We start from the raw sequence: 16,096 nt of genomic DNA, 5'->3' as shown, positions 1-16,096 counted from the left end.
CTCACAAGGACAAATCTGGTCAGATTTCCACGACTATCAAAAGAGCTCAGCAAAGACACAGAGGGAATTTAACTGCAGAGAAATAATATCTGACAGAGCAAGAAAGAAGAACGTCATAGAAGCGATGACGTAAACGTGCACGGAGGGAGATGATCGGCCTGCTGTGTCTCCTCCAGCATATCTGAAAGATTTCAAAGATGAGGTGAATGTCTGGATTCATAATCTGAGTTTGAATCTTCACAATCGGCAGCGTCCTCGTGGAAAAATCCTCTGATAGAGAAGCCTGGTCATTCGGTCTCTTCAGGTTGTCAGATGACCTCAGTTTGCTGAAGCTGACCGACAGAAGCAACCCCAGATCATAATGTGATGGTAGGAGCGATGCATGCTGGGTGCTGCCCGTCCTCCAATGGCACAAAACGAGTAAATCTGGACTCAACGGAGCAGGTGAGCCTTTTTTTCGTTGCTCCAGAGTCCAGTCTTCATGCAAACTGAAGCCTCTGTGGTGTTTTTTGTGGTGCACAGGTGTGCACAAAGCCGTGAGTTCTGATTTTTATTTATAATAAATGAATAAATAAATAAAAATCTTGTATGTGTAAAATTGAAAAGCGTGGCACTTTTACTAACATGATACTTTAACGTTAATTCAAAGTGAAATGAGACAAAACTGTTTTTAAAGGATGTAGAAAATGAATCAAAATCGTGTTTTTAATGAGAGACGGGAGTTTAATTCTGCAGATTATCTGACGCTTCAGCGGAGAAGAGAGCAGGTTCGAGGTTTTTGATTAGTTCTGATGAAGCCAGCAGTTAAAAAATATCTCCAATCACCCCAGGTGATCAAATATTTGCAGGCGTGAGGCAGCCAGTACGTGCGCTCTCTTCACACCGCCGTGCTGAATAAACCATGCAGCAATTAAAAACGCTGTGAATTAATTAAGTTTGCATTTCCAATTAAAGCTCTGCCCCCAAACATGCAGGCACATCCCACATACATAAAAGGACAGAGGGTAAATTAAATTACACCGGAGCAGCGCTGCTGGGATTGGAATTCAGAGGGGGAGGCTTGCTTCGATAATAAAAACAGCCATCTCGAGTATCAATAAAAAAAAATAAAAAATGGCGGCATGCTTCAGGGAAGATCGAGGTGAAGAGGGCTGGAAAAAAAAGGAGATGCCAATTACCTGCAGAGCAGATACAAATACTGCCAACGGTGAGTGTGTGGAAGTATGAATGAACGTGGTATGAGACTGATTCATGCATCCAATTCCAGAGAATGACTCAGAGTCGGGAGAATGTGTCATGTTTTTGCACTTTTAGGAGCCTGACAGGGCGGCACAGCAATGCGGTCGCCGTCGTCCACAGCAGGAAGGTTTGAATCCAGTCGAGGCCTCTCTGCGTAGAGTTTGCATGTTCTTCACGTGCCTGCGGGATCTCTCAGGGTTACCCGGCTTCCTCCCACGGTCCAAAGACATGCACGGGGTGTACTGGTGACTCTAAAGTGGCCCTTGGTATGAAAGCGTGTTTGTAATTTATGTGTTGGCCACGAGACAGACTGATGGCCCCGCCTCTCACCCTGTAACGACTGAGACAGATTCCAGCAACCCTGAGTTAGAAAAGCAGAAGAAAATGTATGTATGGCTGATTCTGTGAACGGGACAAACTCTTGTAATTAGATTGACTCTTACAGGAGGATTTGATCATTTTGGAGAATCGGTTATGGTTTAGTAGTTTTTGCTACTCTGCTGGTTAAAATGCTTTAATCGCTTCTAAGATTTTCCACTGTTTTAGAGTCGAGTCAAAAGACACCACGTTGGCAATCTGTTACCTGGTTTCCTCAAACACGCCGGTGGATGAAACCTCTGAACACCATCTCAGGAAAATCTTCCACCCTGGCTGTCTTCTCCTTGCTCAGTCTTCAATATGAAATAAATAAAGACCTGTAATAAAGAAATGTAAACAATAGAAAACATCTGGCCTATCACGGTGCTGTTTGTGCTGTGTTAGCTTGGTTTACTCTAAAATGTCCTGCAGCGGCTCCTCTTATTTGGTTTGAATTTTCAGCGATGGTGCCAGTTTTTAGTTTTGGCAGAAATGCATGAAACCGGTTCTGGACTGGTGTCCTGTCGGTGGGCCACCTCAACACCGACAGGAGCTACTCCACCTGTGACGCCTACGTCATGAAGCTCCCGGCACACAGTTTTTGTGCTGATGTTAATGCCAGAGGTTGTTTGCAGTTGGTCCCTTTCATGCATTCAGTGCCCCCCTCTGTAACCCTCTGAGGTTTTTCACTCTGTGGCTGAGTTGCTGTGGTTCCTAAACACTTCCACTGTGATATAATCCACTCACAGCTGATCGTGGAATATCTCTGAGACAAGAGGCTGCACAAACTGACATGATGCAATGATGGTATTCGCTCACATGACGTACCCGCGGGCTGTATAAAAGGTGGACGCAGTAGAAGCAGAACACAGATGTAACGTCTGCTCCTATAGAAGGTCTGTGGAAACCTTTCATGAGTTTATGAGCTCAGGCATCGTATTCGGATCAACTTTGCACATTTTCGTCATTCTAAATGTAAGAAAGCCAGAGATTTCAGTCCGATCCGTCCCTCGTCATCAAAACCCCGAGAAAAATATGATTTTTCTTTTCCATTAACAAACTCGATCAGTTTTGAAGTAACAGTCGATACAGTACGTCAACCAGGGACAGCAAATGGAAATCAGCTTCCAAGTTTTCATCACAAATTGAGAAACACAACAGAGCTGATGCTGTAGCACAAAAGAGAAAGTTATCTTGAGCCACTTTGTTCATGTGGTCATGCAGCGTATCTCAGCGGTTAATAGAATATGACGGTACAATAGAGACCAGATTAGTTTGAGCCCTAAATGTTTGACAAAAGGCTGAAGTCACCGAGGGTTAGGAAAGCAGAGTTTTCCTTCAAGGCTGATGCACTTCAGATGAATATAAATCATTTATTTCATTTATTTAACTTTTTTGTGAGTCATAAAAACCAAATAATTAAAAAAAACAGAAAAAGAAAAGAAACAGAATATCAATTAAAGCAGAAACATTACAGCCAGATCTCTGTAAACAAACACAAGATGTAAACTTATGGAAGAAAAACAAAGAAATGAAACACAAAGAAAAGGAAAACATGCAAGTTTCTTTTTGGCAAACACAGATTGTCATTTTTAAAGAAAAGGATTAATGCTGATGATGTCGGGCACGCTGCTCTTCAGATGATAAGAAGGAAGTTTAGGGCTGTTCTTTAAAAAAAGGCACGTTTCATAACTGATCTGCTCGCACAAACACACACGTTGAGTCTGGCTTCAGGTGAAGTATCAAACATCTTTTCAGGGTTCACGTGTTCGTATCATTCGCTTCACTTCAGGTCATTGCAAACATGTAAATGGATTCTAAACATCACCGCTCCTCCCTCAACCCAGACCGAAGCTGGCGGGCGTCACACCAGTGGGACCCACCGCCGATATTTGCAGTCAATTCAATTATTGGCGACGGATCTTGTTAAAGACGGGCGCGTCCTGCTGACGCCACAGACGCCGTCACCCCTGTAACCTTCAGCAGTGCTGGACTGACGCTGCAGTGCCTTAAAAACACTCGAGTCGCAGCACATTACCTTTCAATTTAAACTGCATTACAGCGGTTGATGAAAAAGCTGCGGCGCCTTTGGAACCACTGCTCAACCCGCTGAACCCTCCCAACACCCTCAAACTGCGTTTGCATGTAAATTGACCACAACTGTTAATTCTTCTACAGGCTGAGAACAACAGCAACAATTAAAACCCAGAAGAAAATACTTTCCCACAGTCTCGTGTAATCATCCTGTACACGCTGCATATACTGTAGGACGTTTTAACTGTGCTTTGGACTAAAAGTGTGGATGTCTTTGCTGGGTCAGCTGACCTGTCCGTTCTTCCTTTGACAGACAGATGCTCAGTTTAACCATAAACATAACCTGGATCTTTATTCTGAGATGTAAACAAAAACAATGTGAGACAATGTAGGAATGTTATGAAGTCCACAGACAAAAAAGCTGTTTTTACACAGTAAAGGTGCAGAAAATCCTTGTAAACCAAAACTATTTCCCCACTGGAAATACTTCCAGACCATCTGATGTTCAATCAGGCTGACTGGGACTTTTACATACTTCAGCTTCAAACCAAATAAAAGCTCCATTTACCTCACATGTTACCATCACCAGAAAGCAGTAGAAATCTGTACTTGTCCTCATTTTCCATTTGTTCCAAACACTCTGAGGTGTGGAGCCTCAGACACTAATAATCTGAAATTAAAATCCACGGGAGAATTTCACAGCCGCACGCATCCGGGCGGAGATAACCTTTAGGTGGTTTTTATTAAACTTGACCTATGACTCTTTATATGCGGTTTTAATGCTGATCTGAATCCACTGAAATTACATTTATTTAAATAATTATTTATTTTATCCAAACAACTGGGCAAAGACTTCGAGAAGGACTTTGGTGTTACCCAGTCACGATTTAAGCATCTCAAAGTCAAAGCCTTACATAAAGGGAAGTAGTGCTAACCTAGAGTAAACCTAGAGTTTATTATTAGACTGGCAAGTCCTCTACATCCGACAGAGGGGCTGAAGCAGCAGATGGAAAGGGCTGCCTCCGTGAGCCCATAACCCCGTTAAGTGGTAGAAAATGGACGGATGCAACCAAACTACATCAGCCAAGCAGGAATCTGTATCTCTGTTATAAAGCAACACACCTCCCAGCTCTACTTTCTTGCGCTTCTTAAATGCTGAATTTTGTCTTTGGTGGTTGCAAACAGTCACAAAATCATATTCAACAAAAAGAACAAAAGAACTCCTAACAGCTCCAACACACTAAAGCAAAAATAGAAAAGCGACTGAAGATCGGTGAAGGATTGCAAATAATCCCAGACTGATTCATAAACAGTCTGAGTCGGTCTGCACTGATGTGTCTCTACGCAGCAGGTACTTCACTCAGCTGGTGGCATTCTGGTTACATTGTTACATAAAAACAAAGGTTGCTTATATTAACGTGCAGTTAAGTTGCCGTCCTGCAGCAACTACGTTGCTATCTGATGAGGGACTTCTGTTCTGTTCTAGATGCCAGACTGAATGTAAAATGCCAACTTGACCCTGTTCAATGGCACACTGTCTTGCTGCCTTTTTATTTCCATTTGTCCATTTATTTCCAGAGCTGTTTGTCTCCAAAGGCTGAAAGTTCATTGCCCATGATTGCATTCATCTTTGCCGCGTTGTGATCTCAACTGTTTTCCTTAAAGCAGCGTTTTGTTCACCGTGCTTCGCTTTGCGGCTGAACCTGTCATATGTCAAAGTTACTCTATGCTGTGACAGCTCAGCTCACAGTTCAGGTAAATTTAATTTGGGATCTGCCCGCTTTGTACTGCTGCTAGTTTCTCACTCTGTGGTCACCACGCTGCTGGAGGTCACTGCTGCTTGGGTCTCTGAGCACCACCTACATTTGCCTGCAAACCTGTGTGCGACACTATAAGTCGAGCATGAAGGTTTTTCTGGTTGTTGTTAGTCTGCACTGAAGTATTTCCAGATGATTTCCACTGTAATGTGAAAATCACACAGACAGAATCGTGCAACGGGTCAAAGATGGAAGTGTAAGGGCGATAATGAAGTTGGAAGAAGCTGCCAAGTGTCAGTGAAGTTACCATTGGTGTACAGTACAGCGTGCACTTTATGAAGCTGTGCAGTTGGCTCCCATCGCTTTTGGCCGCGGATGCCTTCGTCACAGCCAGAGCTGAAGCACTGTAGATCTCCATTATCCTGTCAGGTGCAGCTGTGTGATGGATACAGCTCGAGGCTGACAGAGTCATGAATGGGTGCTGAGGAGTAGAAGACGGGAAGACATGCCCTGTGTGTGAACTACAGGCGCGAGTGTCAGGTGATAAACAGAGATGGAGCTCCTCCTGGAAGCCTATCTGTCAGTGGATCTGTCACGGACGGAGCTTCATTGTTCACCAGGGGGAGGCGAGGAGATTGGAGGCAGCCGCCGCTGAGGAATGGATGCACGTCAGACATGAAAGAGTGATCGTCCCCGATCGCTTCGTTTTTCTTCTTCTGTTGGTCCCAGTTCCAATCTCATTATCAAGTTTTGCAACAGCACAAGTCTGAATGTGACAGGCTCTTTTTCATGTCTGCTCTTCCGCTTGCTTTAATATATTTTTACTGGAACATTCTGCCCTCAAGGTCCGTCGGATCTTTTCTATAGTTTGGAATATGAATGAGGCAAACTTTAAGAGCAACCCACAGAGCTGTTAAGCAGCACGGCATGTTAAGTAGCATGTTAGAGTACTCAGATTACCAATGAGAGCATATGTTGCTGCAGATCAAAAACAGCACATTGTTGTTGAGCCAGTGTGATGACAGAGCAGACGTCCTTCACACTGTGGAATAATTCATATTCTTGTGTATCAGGGTGATGCTACGTGTCAGCTGCTACTTCAGAAGCACCATTACTGCTGAAGAGGTGGACTGAATAAAACCAACCTGCTCTGCGATAGAGTCACAGCTAAATCCCCAGTAGTCTACAAATCCTCCAGATAACAACATGATCGAGCTAACTGCAAAGGAAAAACTCATTTTTCCACGTTGTAGCATTCAGAACTACTTGGTTGCCCGTAATGTTGTTGTTGTAATGTGAGTCACACCACCCGACTCTAACGCTTGCTTTAAATGAAGCGTTTGCTGGAAGAACGCTCTCCAGTGATGGTTGCGTTGACAATTTTGTCCGATACTTGGACAGCAATCCTGGCGGGTGATAAATAAGGGTTAAACATCTTTCTCTTCTTTTGAGGCTTAAAAAGCCACAAAAAGCCTGTCGGATACATTTTTAAAAAGTGCAAAACTTTGTGAAAAACTCAAACTGTCTGGTGTTTATTGACAAAAAACCCTATTAATAAATTCCCTTTAACTCTCATGCACTGCTCCAGCTTTACTTTTGTGAAACATGAAACATGTGACATTTGGTCCCTTTTGACCAGGACATGTCCTTCAACGCACATATTAAACAAATATGTAAGACTGCTTTCTTCCATTTGTGCAACATCTCTAAAGTTAGAAATATCCTGTCTCAGAGTGACGCTGAAAAACTAGTTCATGCATTTATTACTTCCAGGCTGGACGACTGTAATGAACTGTAAAAAAAAATCCTGCTCCTCACATACAAGCTCTTAAATAATCAGGCCCCATCTTATCTTAATGACCTTGTAGTACCATATCACCCTATTAGAGCACTTCGCTCTCGCTCTGCAGGCCTACTTGTTGTTCCTAGAGTATTTAAAAGTAGAATGGGAGGCAGAGCCTTCAGTTTTCAGGCCCCTCTTCTGTGGAACCAGCTTCCAGTTTGGATTCAGGAGACAGACACTATCTCTACTTTCAAGATTAGGCTTAAAACTTTCCTTTTTGCTAAAGCATATAGTTAGGGCTGGACCAGGTGACCCTGAATCCTCCCTTAGTTATGCTGCAATAGACGTAGGCTGCCGGGGGATTCCCATGATGCATTGAGTTTTTCCTTTCCAGTCACCTTTCTCACTCACTATGTATTAACAGAGCTCTCTGCATTGAATCATATCTGTTATTAACCTCTGTCTCTCTTCCACAGCATGTCTTTATCCTGTCTTCCTTCTCTCACCCCAACCGGTCGCAGCAGATGGCCCCGCCCCTCCCTGAGCCTGGTTCTGCTGGAGGTTTCTTCCTGTTAAAAGGGAGTTTTTCCTTCCCACTGTTGCCAAAGTGCTTGCTCATAGGGGGTCATACTATTGTTGGGCTTTTCTCTGTATCTGCTGTACAATATAAAGCACCTTGAGGCAACTTTTATTGTGATTTGGCGCTATATAAACAAAACTGAATTGAATTTTCAAAAAATATTTGATAAATTACTCTTAATTACATTTAATTGACCCAACAAACGTTCAAAAAAAGGGCACACTGCCCAACCAGCAGCAATAAGGCTTCCTGTACGGGAACCACAAACTGAAACACAGATACGAGTTCTCAGTTCTTGGTGTCAGTCAGGATGATGTTGGCTGTGACAAACATGAGGCTGAAGGCAGCCCACAGCAAAACGAACCACACCCAGAAGCTGTGGCGGAAGGGTGACCGGTGCTTGTTGATGGCATCTCTGCCCATCACAGGCTCCAGGTGGCGCCTGGCGTAAAAGACAAGGAAGGCTGGGACAATGTACTGGATCCCTGTACCGGCATAGGACCCTGTGATTCCCACCAAGGATTCCAAGTTGTGTGTACAGAAGGCAACCACGATGGGGGGCACGAGTGTAATGAGGGGAAATACCACTCGGTCCACCACCCACGGGTAGGTACCTCCGTCTCGGTGGAACAGGGTCTTCCAGTTGTTTCGAAGCGTGACGGCGATGATGGGGAAGTTGGTGCTGATGGTGAAGACGGGGAACAAGCCGAGGAAGTAGCGCAGCACCGGGATGTCTAAGACGTCGCAGTTGTCTGTGAAGTTCAGGGTGTACATGTCGTAGAGCAGCGAGCTATCGAAGCAGAAGATGGCGGTGAACGAGAGGAGCACGTAGAAGCCGAGGATGAGGATGTAGTCGAAAAGCACCAGCGAGCCGACGCGCTTCTTGTTAGAGATGGGCGTCACCAGGGACGGCAGTGAGTGTTGGCACATGAAGGAGTAGACGCACACCCCGAACAGGTTGGGGACCCCAGACAAGGAGGCGACAGGTGGGTGTCCCGCGCCGTGGTCTTTACCGATGCGAATTACTGCCAAGATGATCATCATGGTGAAAGCTGGAGGGACAAAAACAAAACAGGAAATAGATTTTAAAAACCCACTGATGGCAGAAAAGCTATAATATTATTGTACATTTGACCATCCTGGTAGAAAGGAGAACTATTCTGCTCATTTTCAGCTCCACTTTATTTTTCTTGAGTAGCTATGAAAGAAGTTAAAGTTCAAAACAAGCCTGCTTTCTTCCAACTGACTGCACCCCACAAACAGAGGATTTAAATCAGCAGGCCAGTGGGGCGTCAGCACCGTGTGCCTCAAATGACCCCCAAAGACCAATGGGTGATTCCTCGGCAACCTCCAGTCAGTAGGGAAAGATGTGTATTCCTCAACCAGTTGGTGAGTGCTTGTTGAGTTTGCGGACTGAAATCTGTTGCCGAGAGGATCCTCCACCAAAAACCTCCCTGTGTTTGCTTTGGCTGCTAACAGATATCTGAGGTTCCCACAGTTTACACGAAAGACCCTGACGAGCAAACACTTGCCAACTAACCACCGAACAGTAGCGCACCATATGGCATTTTTGAAAAGGCCCAGCTTTTATTTTGACAGTGAACAGTCTCCATTTCCAGTTTGCATAACACTTTTCACAGTTTTACTGCTTTTACTAAGAAGGCCTAGTTGGCAAATTCAATTAAGTTCAGTTTTATTTATACACACCGCCAAATGACAACAACAGTTGCCTTAAGGCGCTTTATAGTGTAAGGTAAAAACCCTACAATAATACAAAGAAAACAGAAAATCTCAACAATCATATGACCCACGTATGAGCAAGTGCTTTGGCAACAGCAGTAAGGAAAAACTTCCATTTAACAGGAAGAAACCTCCAGCACAGGGGTCCCCAACGCCAGGCCTCAAGGGCCTGCAGCGTTAGATGTGTCCTTGAACCAACAGCTGATTCAAATGGCTAAATTTCCTCCTCAACATGTCGTGAGGTTCTCCAGAGGTCTGCTAATGAACTCATCATTTGATTCAGGTGTGCAGACCCAGTGTGAGATCTAAAACCTGCAGGACATCGGCCCTCGAGACCTGGAGTCGGAGACCCCTGCTCTAGCAGAACAAGGCTCAGGGAGGGATGGCCGCCTGCCTTGACTGATTTGGGTGGGGGTGGATAGGGGTTGGTGGGTGGGTTGGTTGACACACAAATATTTGCAGACAAGTTGGAGTCCTCAATGCAACTTGCGGGTGACTGTAGACATCTGCAAAGAACATAATCATAGGGAGGTTTTCAGTAGTACCCATATAACTCTGTGCAACTAAGTAGTAACAGGAAGCACTTGGCAACAGGAAAATACCCGTTTTCCCTTAGTGATCGGTGGTTACTATGGGGTGCTTGACCGGTCTCTATGGTTGTGTGACTGCAGCCTCAGCGTGGTGGCTGACAGGAGTAAAAGGGAAATGTTGACCATTACACTAAATGAATCATTTCTCTGGGTTTAAATACAGAAATGTAAGTCAAATTAATCAAATAAGCATCTTACATCTATATTAGAAACTATATAGTTCTTGCAGATTATATTTTTTGAAGATGTTTAACTTCAAACTTCTGCAAACTATTACAGTAAATGTACTTTTTACACATTTTCAATTAAGCTATTTTAAAGATATCATGATCTGGTCATCTGGCCTTCAGTGTTGCGCAACTGCAGCTCAAAAAAAATCTAATTTAGTTAAATATCAGTAACATCACTCTAACATTAGTTACTAACATCCACAGGGTTAAATCTTGTAATCTTCCAAGTGTTATCAAAGGTATTTAGATTGAATCTTGTGTTTGTGAGTGCAGGACTGCGTTAGTGTGAGGGAGCTGAACTTCCTGTACATTATTTATCAACTTTACAAATAACAAATAAAAGAGATGATAAATAGTAAAGAGGGAGGGTTTAAGACAGCGTTTTTCTGATGGTCTCACTTGATTTTAATGTTCTTGTAAAACAGCAAAGTGTACCCAATAAGTATTATTTTGGTTTAAATCCAGGCTTTACAGCGTCAGTTTAATTCAACTTTTTTAAATGAAGTATTTGGTGCATATAATCCACTCAACTCCAAACTGGTTATCAGATTATTATTATTATATAAAAATAAAATATAAACATGAAAATATCAGAAATAATTGTCTCTCCACCTTTTTTGTGCTTTTATTTTGAATTAAACTGGGCTTCCAAAACATGCCATACATAAAGTTGAAGGTGCATTTGACTGATTTCTATAGTTATAGAGTGAATTCTCTCAAAAGATCAACGAGGTGAAAACCTGATATGGTGACCACATTGTAGTCCGGTCTCAGTTCTCTCAGAGTTTAACCTCATGTGGATAAAGATGGCAGTGCTGAACTGCCTTCCAGCTGTTTGTTCCAGAAACATCAGGCGTAAAAAACAAACCAGCGGTCGTTTCACGGCCCAGTATAAAACCGTCCTGCGGTTCCCACTGCAGCTCCAATTGATTTCAGGAGGCGCATCGTTGGCAGCTGTGTCTAAAGGAGACTCCTGAGAGCCGCATGCAGTCCTGTTACAGGCTAACGGTCATGTGGCCCAGCAAGCCATCTCTCCTCACACACACACACACCCACACACACACACACACACACACACACACACACACACACACAATCAACCCGTGACACCAGGAGTTAGTCATAGCCCAGGCCAGGAGCCAGCTCCTCAGCTTTCATTATCAGCTGTCCTTTAAACACTCGGTGACATTTAGGAAGTGTCACTCGGACCATTATATGCCTCATATCTGCAGTAAAATAATTCTATACCTTAAACTCTGACATCACTCTATAAGACTGAGACTCACGCTGTCTTTGATGGGAATATCTAACATCTGCAGACCAAACTGTAGGGATGCAATATGCCACAAGGCAAGCTTTGTTCATCTACACTGTACAAGAGGCAAAATAACTGCTGACCAAAGAAGAACCAGGAAAAAAAGCTCATTTTGCCTTTGTTTTAGTGTTTCAGTGTTTCAGTGTGGATGTAGAGCTTTACAAAAGAGTAATCTGATCTCTGAAAAAGAATATTCACTTTTATTCACTTGCTTAAATTTACCTGCATGGATAACGAATGAAATCAGCACTGATTTCAGTATAACTTGGTATATATTTTATATCGTGCACAATTTTAAAAAAGGCAACGACACGACACTGCAAGCTCATAAGGTACCGACTCATCTATCACAAAGCAGCGACACTTTAAAGCGCGCCGTCCTTTATCGTCTGTTTTACTCAGAAAGTGAAGATCATTTAACAGAGAAACATGGCGCTCATCAGAAGCGTTTTTACTGAGGTCATACGTCAAAGGAGAAGTGAGCTAATTTTGTCATAGACCTCGATTCAAACAGACTTCTTTGCAGAACCAGAAAGGTCGCCCCCTACTGGCCACGTCAAAAGAAAGCAACTCCATTAGACCCAGAAGCTGTGTCCATCGTTTAGCTTTCTCCAAAACTCGGGCCATTGTCTCCAGAGGCTAAACTCATGGGATTATAACTGATGGGCCGCCTGATTGAACACTTGCTGAAAATGTAGCCGTGTCAGGAAAACACAACACAGCTACATTTCGCACCCTTGTTTCACGCTTGCCTTGAATTTCACATGTAAGCACAAACTCTGTAAAACCTGTTTCACGACTGTTCAATATTGAATGCATCTTTGGCTTAGGCCCAATGTAATCTGTGGCTCCGGGGAAAGCTCTGCGACTCCCCGCTACAACCTCAACCCTCTTACACAGAGATGTCAAACGAATGGGCAACACACCAGCTTTCAAGGACGATGACACGCAAAAAAGTCCCTTAATTTATCTGTGCTGTATAGATAGATCTTTCTGAATTGCTCCTCTTCCTACAAAACATCTGCAATGTGTGAAAGAGTCATTGCCAAAACCATCTGTCTGCCCCCTTTGCTCCGCCTGTTTTCTTTCTCCTTCAAACTCTCATCTTTTTCCGCCTTTCTGTCTGCACGAAGCTATGTGTGAAATAGCTGGCAACTAAACCCGTCTGCCTGCGGTACACCAGGGAGACGAAGGTGCAGGGGAAGAGAAAGAAGGCTTTTCTCCATCTTTCTCCAACACTCACAGGCTGCACAGGAAGGAAACTTGCACGGGGCTTTTAATTAAGAGTGCCTCAGGGTGGTTGGGCACGGTTACATTACCTAAAGCACCTTTTTCCAAGTCTGGCCAAGATTAAGATGCTGCAGGAGAGCCTGCAAGGACAACGGGGCTGGTTGTACTGGGAAGCTCCCAGTCAAATCTTATTGAAGCTTAAAAATGAAATATAACTCCAAATGCTTTTAAATTGAAAAGAATCGATTGGAAAACATTTCTTTGGCCCACAATTAGAACGTTTTTATGCTGATCAGAGACAAAGCACTCATTTATCCCACTAAAGTCACAGGAACCAACTCATTATAATTCAAAGTAACTGAAAGTCAATCAGATGGTAGAGAGGAGCTGAGCACTAGATTGAAGCCTTTCATAATGTGCTCATTTGTCACCGGCCCTCGCCTGCATAATGCTACACGAGGTGGGCAAATCACGTCCGGCCGTGACAATTTTATCGCGCTCATTGCACCTATAAGCCATGAATCTCAATGCTGGAGTACTGTACAGCCGTGAAATGAAAGCATATTAGCTTTGATCACCTTAACTGAGTGTAGAAGTTTATTTACATAGTAAATTCAGTAAGGCCTCATAATTCTCTGGACTGACGTAAGAGACGAGCATAAGGGGCATTCATTACTCCTTAAAAGGCATTATTCAGTGACAAATTACAGAGAGCCGGGTAGTGCGTACACACGACTCTGCGTTAATCTAAACTCATCACGTCTTCTTGTAGCCATTAATGCTCCTGTCTTCTTCTGTGGTTTTTATTTGCTCACCGGAAACATTTCACACATAAATCTCAAATGATTTCAGGAGAATTAGACCCAAAGATAATTTTACCAAGTATGTGAGCGAGTAAAGGCGTAGATGTTTAAACTAAACAGTATTATTTTAGTGCTCTATTGTAGTCTTAGCCAATTCTAAAACCTAAAAATGCCAAACCAGTTAACTGACCTGTAAATTAGGTGTCACAAACATCGATGTAGTCCTCACTTGCTAGTATACACAACAGGAAATGCTGTGCGCCCTGCTGAAATGACTCCTTTTGGTTTAGGTGATGGATTGAGTGTGCAAAAGGCACTGGAGCTGTTAATGCTACTATTCGCACGTTGATGCAATCTGACATCTCATGGACTTCATCATAGGAGTGACTAATGTCTGATCTGACTGTATACTTGCATATCTACCAGTCATCAGCCATCTTTGGCCTGTGGGAGCTTATTTGGGCAGTTATACTGAAATCACAGGTTATAAATGTTTGAAATTAAACTTTCACAATCACCTTCATGGACTGGATTTCAGTGCCACGTCTGTGCAGTGCACATGTGGAAGCGTGAAAACAACACCCATCTTTCAAAGCCCCTGCACAACATACCATCACAGACAGGATGAGCCATTACCCCTGCACCTACCCGTCGAGATATGCTAATTCAATGCGCCTTCACATAGACACACTGAGCCCAACCAATACTCTCCACCGCACTTGACGTGCGACAACAGGAGCTGAGTAAATTGAGCAGCCACGTATCCCAATCCCCACGACTAGGCCCGTCAATCTCTTTGAGCCAGTGATTTATATTACCTGGATGGGAACGCCATTGACCTTGTGAGGAATGCTTCAACTTAACGACCCTCCAGAGCAAGCTCGTACGGCTGTGTTGTCTCTAGTAGCAAACATAGCAGACGCGGTTAGAGCCAAGGCTGGCAGACTCTCTCAATGCTCCAAGAAGTCATCGACTGCCTTGAAAGAAAGACTCCCAGATGCTATCGGAGAAGAGATGGGAATCCTGGACTCAATCAATGAGGAGAAAATGGTAGAAGGTGAGAGGTGATCAATCTCATGTGCAGTGGTGCACAGGAAAGCTGAAAGTTGGGAGGCCCTGCTCTTTGAATGGAACAACGCGAGTACTTAAGTGTGAGCAATTCACTGATGACTGCAGGAAGGTCAAGGACATCTGCGCTGTGCTTTGATGCTTAAAAAAGCAGCCGTGCTGAAGAGGAAATGCTGCGCGCTCGAATGTAACACGAGGTTCTGGTGATGCTGCTTGTTTTCTTGTCACGTTGGCCAATTTAAGCATCCCCCCCCTGGCAGTTTTAACGCACAGCAATCTTGCCATCCCTAATTAAGAGAGGTACTCCTTGAGCACTCTTGGATAATCTCTGCAGTAATTAGTAGCTCCGGCTCTTTGCCCAGGTCTCACCAGGGTTTCAGGAATTCTCACTGTGCCGAGCCTCCATCACGTCAAGCCTATCAGGAACAGAGGTAGCGAGCTGCTGGGGCTGTTGAATTACTCGTATTTGTTGGGTGATAAGTGGCTTCCTCGCCTCCTAACGTGCTCTGTGATGTTGGATAGGGCTTTCTGTATACATGGCACAAAGCAGCGCAGCAGTTGGCTGCACCGTTTAGCACCCCATGCTGCAGCTGAGGTTCACAGACACGAGCCAGCCAAACCTCTGTTTCACTGATTTAAATGCTTTGATAAAGATGCAAAATTTCATTTTATTTATATAGCAACAACTCGCAACATCAGTCGCCTCAAGGTGCTTTATAAAAAGGAAACAAACAATGTAAAGAAGTGGTTTATTCTTCATTTAAAAAAAGGTTAGGACTAAAAAAATAACATTTCTCTGGCTCATTCTACTTTCTCAAAAGAAATTATTAGATTTTTATACTTATTCTATACTATGACTTAAATATGTTGATTTTAAATGACTGTGATGCTTTTTTAAATTGTCCGTGTCTAAAGTAACTTATAAAATAGACTGTCAGGACTTTCCCAGTAAAATGGTTTCCAGGGGAAGAACTACGAATAAATGTTAAACATCACGAGTTTAACATGCAGTCATGTGTCATCTTCGAAACAACTCTGGTGCATCAATAAAGTGATAAAACGGCAATCAGAGGAAGTCCGTCTGCTATCAGTTTGCAACTGAAAGGGGCCAAACTGGTAATGACATGCGAACTGTGATAGCACAGCAATTAGCTGTGACACATCAGGGAAAATCTGCATGAACAGATATTAACTCGCATTAAGAGCCCAGCCAATTGTCAGAGTTTTGAAAAAACAAAAGCACAGCTCCTGTAGGACAGCAATCAACCACAAAATGAAAAAGGTGCTCAGATTATTAATAAACAGAATAAAACCAGTTCAGTCGAGTTGCAAAAAGACATCGCAGAGTGCGAAAAATTCAGCAAAGTTTT

The 16,096-nt window shown here is 43.5% G+C and overlaps 1 protein-coding gene and 1 long non-coding RNA gene across 3 annotated transcripts in view; one reads left to right on the top strand and one right to left on the bottom strand.

The window, feature by feature from the left end:
- Positions 1-614: 614 nt before the first annotated feature.
- Positions 615-4,743, top strand: LOC309705541. The gene is made up of 2 exons (XR_014276570.1): positions 615-1,207; positions 1,315-4,743. It is a non-coding gene; the product is annotated as an uncharacterized lncRNA (long non-coding RNA).
- A 3,177-nt stretch (positions 4,744-7,920) lies between these two features.
- Positions 7,921-16,096, bottom strand: part of tmem104 (transmembrane protein 104) — a 74,500-nt gene continuing 66,324 nt past the window's right edge. For both annotated transcript variants that reach the window (XM_082531449.1, XM_082531450.1), the window contains exon 10: positions 7,921-8,802. In XM_082531449.1, the coding sequence (XP_082387575.1) occupies positions 8,039-8,802 (764 nt within the window). In that variant the 3' untranslated portion in view covers positions 7,921-8,038. The remainder of the gene's footprint in view (positions 8,803-16,096) is intronic.

The sequence above is a fragment of the Aulonocara stuartgranti genome (assembly GCF_965226115.1).
Source record: "Aulonocara stuartgranti genome assembly, chromosome: 4".
In the NCBI taxonomy this organism is placed as follows: domain Eukaryota; kingdom Metazoa; phylum Chordata; class Actinopteri; order Cichliformes; family Cichlidae; genus Aulonocara; species Aulonocara stuartgranti.
Note: the sequence above shows the minus strand (reverse complement) of the source record. Positions and strands in the feature narration are given on the sequence as shown.